A 10,036-nucleotide genomic window follows, 5' to 3' on the forward strand; every position below is an offset into this window, starting at 1 on the left:
AGGACACATCAACTGTCTGAAAATAGCCTGTCACATATTCCTATTTTGAATCTTTAAAAAACGAATTTTAAAAAGCCAGAGCTACATAATTTTGATAGGATAGATCTGCTACAGAAATACACACATCATTTCAAAATGTTAATAATTAGAGGTTAGCTTCCTCTTGGGGCTATAGTCGGGTATCAATGTCAAACATATTAAGAATGGCTGTCATTTAAGCATTGAGCATGGTTGCTGGCAAGTGGCCCTGATAGGCATGAAGGAAACTGTGAAGTCCAAAAGGCCTTGCCAAGTCCCCCTTGAAGGCCACCGTGCTGAAGTCCCACAGGATGCCTGTTGGGAGATTTTAATACTTTCCTTCTTAGAGTCTCAGAATTGGCTTTACTCAGAGCTCCTATTTAAAGGAAGCATCGATACCTACCTCACGTTACTGTTCAAATGCTCTCAGTCTTAAAAGCCGCAGGTTATTAACTATAGACACACATGACAGCAATGAAACATTTCATTCCAAGTTCCAGCTTTACTCAGAGCTCCTATTTAAAGGAAGCATCGATACCTACCTCACGTTACTGTTCAAATGCTCTCAGTCTTAAGAGCCGCAGGTTATTAACTATAGACACACATGACAGCAATGAAACATTTCATTCCAAGTTCCATTTTATATGAAAGCACTTAATGCTTAGTGCAGGGTGAAGGCGATGCTACAAAGAATGAGGTGTTTAGAAAGCAGGAGAGATGACAGCTGTAGTCATAAGACAGTAAGATCGTGGGTAAGGAGTTAGCAAACTGAAGTTCCTGTGTTGGCAAAGTGATGGAGACGGTGGGAGCAACGGTGACTTATAGCATCTTGTGTTACCAGGACTAGCACCAAAAATGAGGCCAAGCTACCACTTACTAGGGATGGAAGGCCATTCCTTCCTGGGAGTCTTTTCTTTATTTTTACCAAAAAATGATCTCACTGGGTATTGAATACTGGCCCAATTTTTGATTAGAATATTTATACAAGTGCAAAATTTCTGTCTTTAGCAATTTTTAATCGGCCAAAAAAGTTAAATATTTTCAAATTTGAAGGAAATAGTCCTCTCCTCCTTAGCTCTTGTCCTAGCTAACAAATTTGCATGCTATAAGTCATGTCCTTTATCGTGGAAGACAGCCGTGTGAACAGAATGGCCATGGAAGTGCTCAGCAATTAAACCCACTGGCCCCAGAAGTAGCAGTGGCTGCTCCTTGGGCTTGCCCAGGGATGTTTCTCATGAGATGGTTTTACCACATCAAGCCTGAAAAAGCACAGCCCCAGCTCAAGCAAATAAGCCAACAAATGGAGAGAGATGAGAACGGGAGGGTGCACGAGGAGCTGTCATCCTGTTGCAGTGGCCAAAGCGGGGACCCCAGTCCAGCCCACACCCCCACCAGCCATGAGAGAGTCACACAGCCAAGCTCCAAAGCCACAACAGATGGCATGGACGCGAGGAGGAAACACAGATACCTGAGTCCTTTCTTAGGCAAAGTGTTCCTATCAAGGTGCGGGTCACTGTAGGAAAGTTAAAACAAAAACAAGAACTTCAGAGAAGCACAGGGAAGGCAGGGAACATGAAGGGAGGCAGGCTCGGGGTGGGTCCTGGAGAAAGAGACTCACATCACCAGTGAGTGCTCCCTTATCCAGCTCAGCATGCAACACATCCACATCCACAGAAGGCAAAAGAAACCCAGTCCATGGTCTGAGCTGACACCAGCACATACTTTACCCCAAGTCACCAGGAGGCCTGAGTCGCTCAACCCCAATTGTTCCTCCTTTTCTGCAGGTTCAAAGCAACACTCAGGGGCTGCCCCATGTCAAAGCAGAGCCTTGCCTTCCGCCGCCCGGGGCCCATCTCTCCACTACCACCACCACTGCTCCTCAGAGAGAGGGAAGCCAGCATCCCTGCACCCCTAACTCTGGCCCATCCCCTAAATGCCACTGGTAATGACTTCAAGTGGGAGAAGGCACTTGTTGGAGGGTTTCAAGAAGCCAGCAGTCTGCATATTTGGAATTCATCTGTAACAAAGTGAATTCCACGTCCCTCTCTCAATTTCTGCAGTCCTTGTTGGGTGTAGCTAGGAGCTGAGCCCTGGGCCTGAGTCAGGGCATGTTACAACTTGCTGCTGATAAAGCCAAGGCATTTGGATTTCCAAAGAACAAGGGTTGAAAGGCTTGGTTTGTGAGCCTGAAAAAAAGCAAGGTTTTTGCTGTTGATGGGGTGAAAAGGATTTTCATTTTTTTTTTTTCTAGCATGAAACAACATCTGTTTGTTATGTTTGGCCAAGCCATCGTTCCCCGACAAACTTAAGGTCAATATCCATCTTGAGGCCCACCCACAGCTGGGGGCAAACACAAGCTTCTTCGCTTGTAAAGTCTCAACACTTCACATATTTTCATTATCATTACAGGGAATGGGCACACACAACACAACAGGCTGCAGACATAACGAGCCAAGCTGCAGCACAGGACTTTGAAAGAGAGAAGAGCCAGCTTCGTGGGGAGTGGGGGAGAGGGAGGCATAGGTGAGGCCCAGGCTGCACGGTGGGTGGTAGATCATTTCTGGACTTGGAAAAGGGGGAGGGGAAAGAGGAAAGGGTGGGAAGCTGGGAAGCAGGAACATGCCACAGGAGATGCAAGTGAGAGCTTCTACCGCCCCAGATCAAGTGTCAGGGTTTGACGTTGCCTTTCCAAGCCAGATTGAAGAGGCCAACCCAACTCCACCTCTCCCCGGGCTTTAGTGGACAGTGGAACAGACCCTCACTGGCATGTCTGGGTGTCACAGAGTACACTACAGCCACAAATACAAGCAGAAGCCTCAGGCCAACAGCCTCGCACGAAACACCTGGCTTGACAACGGAAGGGAGAGGAGGCCCACCTAGAGGCGCGGTGGGTCCCCAGCCTGTAATGTCATTACCTGTCCTGTTTCCTGGGTAGAGTACTTCTGCAGAACTTAGGGCTAGCAGCAGGGGAAGAGAGAGGGCTAGAAGTTCAGGCAGGTAGAAAACAAGAGAAGGAACATTAGCTTGAAAGGAAGGAGAGGTGTTGTTACATACAATAATTAGGACATTTTTCTCATTCCCAGTGCTGAGCCTGGCTTTCTTTCCTATGTACAGAAACTGGACACATATCTCTACGGCAGTGAAATCCAGGGCTCTGAAGACACTTTTAGTTTCTTGATTTCCCATAACTACGGCCAGCAGCTCTTCGGCAGGAGGATGTTGGCCTTGATAACCAAACAAATTTACCCAGCTACAAGAACACTCTACCACACACTCCATGGCTGCACCTGGTCATCTACTGGGCTTGCACAATTACAGTGGGAGGGGAGTGAAGCAGTCAATGAACAAACAGAATAAAATGAAAGGATTTCAAAGGCGGAATGCCATTTCAAATGGTAGCATAAATCTGCCCCCAAAAGACTTCCAGCAGCTCCTAGCACCAAGAATAACCACAGAGAAGAAGATAATAGGAAGCAGAGCCAAGCTGAATTCCATCCCACACTGGCTTCCCCATGAAAGACGGCAGCAATCAGAAAGAGAGAGATGCCACAGGCAGAGGTTGGTCAACATTTGAGATTCCTGACCTAATCTTTTACTTTTGGAAGGGTGTCTTTCTGAGAGACAGAGGCAGCTAGAGGGACAGCACCAACCTTTCTGACAGTGTGGTCTTCACACTGTTGGTTCTGACAAAGGGAGTCAGGGAGTCGTCCTTGGAGGAGGCGATCAGGCCGGTGGAGGAGTTGTGGCTCAGCCCCCCTCCACTGCCGAGGGAGATGTCAATGGACTCACAGCTGGTGTGGAGGCTGCTGACGGACTGGAAGCCCAGGCCGTCCTTGCTAACTGCCGAAGAGCTGCTGGCATTAGTGCCCCAGGTGAGGCTGTTGGAGGGGCCCGAGTGGGCTGAGCTGGGGCTGGAGGCTAGAGGAGACTGGTTGAGGTCCACATTCTTACTGTAGAGAGGACTGCTGCTCCCACTGCTCAGGACGCCACTGCCTGATGGGGAGTCTAAGTTACCTTGCTGGGTCATGGTGGCATGAGGATTGGAGATGACCACTGAATTTTTCATGTTTTCAGTTGTGGCGATGGGCACTTGCTTGGTAGGCTTCCCACCAAAGAGTCTGTGAAGAGACAAAGCATTGTGTGGATTGAACACACAGTGCCAAGGGGCACCGAGCTGTTATAGAAGGGTGGGACACAGGAGACGATGAGAATCCCTGGGGTGGTGGGCACAGTCATTCCTACTGTAATGGTTAAAGGCACTCCATGTGAAAAAGCAGGCCTGGACACTGGCGTATCACAAGATGCAACTGAGACTCTGACTCTATCTAAGCCAAAGGGTGATGGGGCATGATTTTCTACAGGTCACACTGCTCTAAGGTCTTGCTTCCCTTTCTTTCTATAAACAGACTAACTAGAAAATTGCCCTGGCTCAGGAAACATCTAGAGGGCAAAGAAAGAGCTGTCTTAATGGTCTCTGTATCCATGACCCCAGGCACAATGTAGACACTCAGTTTATGACAGCTCAACTCCAAGGGATTTGGTTTCTTTGATCTCTGAGCACATCACAAAGAACCAAGAACATGAGTCTAGATCTGGATGGGGCCTGGGAAAAGTATCATTACAGATTTATCCTCAATGGAAAGACTAGCCTGAAAGATGTGTCTTTTGTGGCCAGAGGGCTTGATTTATCTAATGACATACACAGAAATCTTGCAGGTTCACAATTTACAGATTTATCCTCAATGGAAAGACTAGCCTGAAAGATGTGCCTTTTGTGGCCAGAGGGCTTGATTTATCTAATGACATACACAGAAATCTTGCAGGTTCACAAGACACTAGACCAGATACACTGGGTATGAACTGTGTCTCTACGACAGATACACCAAAATGTCATTCCATGTCATTTCCCCCTGCTCATGATAAAAAATGTGTCATCAGACTACAGGGAATGGCACAAATGTGCCCCTCTTCCACTAGCAGAGAGCTCTCTGGTAGAACGGTGGAACTGTCTCAGAGTCAGAGGGTGGTCTACATTCCAGTAACACAAGGGCTTTAATCCACCCACTAAAACCCATGTGGAGTAAGTACCTCTGAAAAGGGACAAAACCATAACTTAAGATGACAGGCAGACTGCCTTGCACCCAGCTATCTGAAGTGGTGTCAGTCTGATCTCTTCCCTCTCCAAAGAATCCGACAAATCTTAGTTATCGTAAATACGAGCAAGTAATCAGTCAGTCAATCAATCCTTACTACAGTTTCTGGTGACAGAGGAGAAACACTTTTCACCTGGTGAAAACCAGGGAATGAAATATCCTCTTGTAGAATCTTGGCTTTAGGATGCTTACATACTTCCAGTGACAGGGACCTTACTACCTCAAAGGGTAACTGGCTTCATTGCCAAGCACTTCCAATTGTTAGAAAACCAAGATCAGATTCACCTTTTTCTGACTTTTATGCATGGCTCCTCATCTTTTTGTCTGCTAGTCCTTCAAATCATTGGAAGGGTTATCTTTCACACTTCACCTAAGATTTCTATGTACCACTGCACATAGAGAACTGAGAACACCTCAACGATTTAGGGAAAATGTAATTTACCAGGAATTGGTTGAAAAGAGCTCAATGCAGAGCCGAAGGAGCAACCTGCATGCACTTTCAAGTATTCTATTACAGTAGCCTATGGGTCTAGTAAAATGCCTTTGTAGTTACTAAAGGAAATCTATAATACCAAAGAGCAAATATTACATACAATACTTGAGGCAAGGAGCAGAGAAAATTTTCATTTACAAGGCAATCTGTTAAAACAACAAAGAGCAACCCAATAGAACCTTCCCCCTGAAAAAAAAGAACCATTACTGAAATTCTAATAATCAAGTCTAGACAAAGAACAGTGAACTGTTTCATTATACCTTTCATGTGGAATGCTTCTTCTGAAGTCTCTTCAAACATTCCAGTTCATCCCCAAATATGTACATGTGCATGTAATTTATATTTTTTCACTGCTTAATTTTCTATCCTTGGGACTTACTCTTTCTTATGACAAGGACTTTTTTTTGAAAGGTAAAATGAACTCTAAACTATATGGGTGCAGTTTGAGGATGGTCCAGGGGTTATTATGAGAAAACACGAACAGGGAAAAGTTGTATACATTTAAAAGAAACTTAAAAAACAGCAAATAATATTTTTACATTAAGAGCTTTTACCCAGTGTGGAAATGTGAGAAAATGTCTTTTTAAGATAGTAGGAAATTAATTTCTCCTTTTCAGAAATACTTCTGCTTTAAGAGGTTTTTTGTTTTTTAAAGAAAGCTATAATTTCTGTCTAACTTGGAATTAAGCACATAGAATAAAAATGAGAGGAAGGGATCTGGCTAAGATCACCACCTGCCATAATCAGGAAGCTCAGTCACAGAACTACCAAGACAAGATACAATTATCTATTTCATCTGAGCTAACCACACAAGTCTAAGGATGTATCAAGACCTCACGTCGGATGGTAGCTAACTTTCACTGAGTGCTTACTATGGCCAGACCTGGCTACAAAAAATTTTCACAAGAACCCTGAAAGTATCATTATCCCCATTTTACAGATGAGAAAACCGAGGCAAAATTGTTAACAAAGGTTACATGGCAGCTAGTTCAAATGAACCTAGGATTTAAACCCAGGATGACCGATTCCAGAAGCTTATTTTTCAACCCAACATTGGAAAACAGAAAGTCAACTACAAAATTGGCAGGATCTGACCAAACAGCTCTACCCAAGGACTGAAGTGGAGAAAAAGAGAGGCTGCTTAAACTAAGAAACAGGAAGTTATTAATCAGAGATGCCATTCCAAGTATGCCAGCTCTGCTCAGTTCCATGTATTTACTCACTTACCTGCGGAGCGTGGGAGAGGCCACATCTGGGTACTTGGCCGCTGGCTGCAGAGTGGCCTGAGCAGAGCTGGACACAGGCTGGGCTGCTGGGTTCACTTTCACTGAGTTACAGGAGGCCACGCTCTCATTGTCTGATGAGATGCCTTTCTCCTTATCTGTCTGGTTGACCAGACCCGGCAGAGAGCTGCCGAGGGCTGTTTTGGAAGGCTCCCTCAGCTTGGGCACCGGCAGGCCTGCTGACTTGCTGCTGATGTTGGAATCTATGCTGCTGGTACTGGACCTGTTCCCAGCCCCATTCCGGCTGTTGGACTTACTGGGCCTCGGCAAACTCCGGTACTGCAAGTTTGTCCGGGAGCTGAGAGACAGATACCCATCATCCTGATTCTGAGCTCCATCCATGCTCGTCTTCCGACCAGTGGACCGCCCGACAAGTGCAGACGACTTTGGGATTTTGCCCAGTGTGGCTGACCTGCTGGTGACAGTGGCCCCACTGGCTGTGATCATGGCTAGACCAGCAGCCGAGCCACTCTGCTTCTTGAACCCAAAGCTGTTGGCATTAGCAGTGGGTGTCCTGGAGCTGCTGGGGAGGGGCTTCTTGGATTCATCACCACTGCTGCGGCCTGCATCTGATGGGGAGCGCTTCACCTGGGAGGCTTTGGGAGAAAGCCTTCCTTTCTCAGATACCTTTGCATCGTCTGTTTTTCCTAAGACAGAAATCAGCAAGATTAGGCTGCAAACCAAGAACCCAGCTTATTAAACCTAGTCTGTTTAAGATGCTCCGCTCCACTGAAGAACTGGTTCATTTTTCCCACAGGGAAAGCAGTACCCTTGGGAGGCAGAGGAAGGAGCTTTTTATAAAGATAATCTAGTCTACGACTGTCACCGTGAGGCTGTTAAGAGATGTCAGTGATTTCACACATTTGCAAAGCAGTCTAAATTTAATCAGGATAAAGCAAAGACAACCAGTCACTGATATGTCTGGAGGAAAAAAGACCCTGCCTTTTACTGACCTTTCACCCTCTGTGCATTAAAAGGCCATCCCTAACGTTTCCAGGGGATACCCACACCCTTGTTTACACACATCCCCTAAATCATGGACAACATCAAGTCAACATACCAACAGCTTGTAAACACGTGCCGCAAATAGCCTGAGCTGGGTGCGTTAACGCTTACCCAGTATACAGTTAAACCAATTCAATACATCTCAGCAGTTGAACCATCTTCAGAGTTTAAGAGGCTCTCATGCTTACATATTTCCACTTAGAAAAAGGTAGGGAGGTAAACCTTTATGAAAGCAGATTGTTAGCAGAGCATAAACCCTAAGAAGAAATATATAACATCAAGTACTCGCTAAAGTTACTATGGTTTTGGCTTTCAAATTTACAACCGTGGATGCAAGACGGCGCTGGTCCCTTACTCACCAGTTCCTGGGGTCTTCAGAGTGCCTGCTGGGGCAGATGGCTTGGTCCTCGGCATGGTGATGCCCACCTGAGCTGTCATGCCTCGCCGCCAGGAGCCTGTCTGGGAGATGACGGAATTCTTCTTGCCTGACGTGCTTTTGTCGGACTCGTCAGACACATCAGAAGGATTCCGCCTCCACTTGGAACCTGGCTCCATCTTTATGCCGCTGTCTGACCCTCCGTCTGATTTCTTGACATCATCACCAGACCACAAGGAATTCCTCTCCACCTGCGAGTGTTTCTCAGCATCAGTCTGTGGACAGAGACTCCCTGAATTAGTCCTCCCCAAATCCCAGGCTAGGGAGCCCTTCACTTCAAAGACAAAATGCCAATACACTGGATGACTTAAGGGAAAAATAATCGATAATTACTTTTAAAATGTTTGGACTTTTGTACTCTGATTATCTTGTTTAGAAAGCCTGATTTTTTTTTTTTTTTTCCTGGTCTGAGGTAAGTATATAAATGTATCCTGAGAAGGGAGTGAGGGAGAGTAGAAGGGGCCAGGGGGGAAAAAAAAGAGAAAGAGCCCTAGGGAGGCGAACCAGCAGAGTAGATGGAGATGCGGTAGGAATTTAGCCACCCACCCTCTGCCCCTCGGGACAAGCCTCCTCTAACCCTGTGCTGGATGCCTAACCAGCATCCAGCCTCCCAGTCCGTTTGCCTTTGTTCCGTGTCTCCCTCTCGCTCACTGGCAGCAAGATCTTAGGATCTAGCACAGCGCCACAGTCTAACACACCGAGAGAGCGAGCAAGGGTGGCTGCTAGTTCCGCTGGCATCGGGGTGAGCCAAGAGCAGAGAGGAAACAAAATCCTCCAGAGGCTCTTCCCTCACATGCTAAACGCCAGTGGTGCCTGCTCCCACTTCAGCTTCATTTATATGCCCCTGCTCTGCTCCCCTTGTGGGATTTTGTTTAGACAAGGGATACAATTAGCCAGCTTTCTTTGGAAGAGCCCTGACCTGCTGACCACAGAACCCAGGAGGGGACAGAAGTGTGATGTTAATGATCTGCTGCAGCAAAAATGCAGAAAGCTAACGTGAATGCTTTGGAGGACTCCCTGGGGTTTGAGGCCAGTTCGAGGACACCAGGAGGGAGAAATGGCACCTTGACCAGGGAAGGAGGTTGGCAACACCTTCGGGGTGGCTGCACTAAGATACGGATGCAGAAAGCTAACGTGAATGCTTTGGAGGACTCCCTGGGGTTTGAGGCCAGTTCGAGGACACCAGGAGGGAGAAGTGGCACCTTGACCAGGGAAGGAGGTTGGCAACACCTTCGGGGTGGCTGCACTAAGATACGGAGAGGGCACCATCCACAAGGTGGGAAATTAAAATGAACACCCGGCAAGAACCTGGCCTAGTGCCTGCCATCCAAGAGGGGTACAAATGCCTGCTTCCAAAGACACAATGGCCAATAGGGACAAACGCAAAATACAGGACAAGCAGCCCGAGTTTATTTGCCTTTCCCTCCCTGCAGCCCCTTTTTCCTTTAGAATTTCACTTGTCCGTCACAGCCACCTTACGAGTGCCTTCATTTGTTTGGTCATTCCCCAAACACAGGCTGAGTTCCAGCTAGGGACGAGGCACCAGAGGTAGGAGGACAAAATATGCCGCCCAACTGTGAGAAGCTCAGCATTTAATTCTGGCAGGGGACAAAGAGCAGGCACTCAGTCAGGCTTGATGAGTAGATGA

At 46.8% G+C, this 10,036-nt stretch overlaps 1 protein-coding gene across 1 annotated transcript in view; it reads right to left on the bottom strand.

Annotated features, from left to right (window-relative positions):
- The window catches only part of NAV2 (neuron navigator 2), a 68,774-nt gene extending 60,198 nt beyond the window's left edge, over positions 1-8,576 (bottom strand). Inside the window, exons 1-2 of the mRNA XM_008590338.1 lie at positions 8,312-8,576; positions 6,892-7,594 (exon numbers count right to left, since the gene is read on the bottom strand). Coding sequence (XP_008588560.1) covers positions 6,892-7,594; positions 8,312-8,507 — 899 coding nt within the window. The 5' untranslated portion in view covers positions 8,508-8,576. The remainder of the gene's footprint in view (positions 1-6,891; positions 7,595-8,311) is intronic.
- Between the last annotated feature and the right edge of the window lie 1,460 nt (positions 8,577-10,036).

Source organism: Galeopterus variegatus, unplaced genomic scaffold, assembly GCF_000696425.1.
Source record: "Galeopterus variegatus unplaced genomic scaffold, G_variegatus-3.0.2 Scaffold6007, whole genome shotgun sequence".
Taxonomy (NCBI): domain Eukaryota; kingdom Metazoa; phylum Chordata; class Mammalia; order Dermoptera; family Cynocephalidae; genus Galeopterus; species Galeopterus variegatus.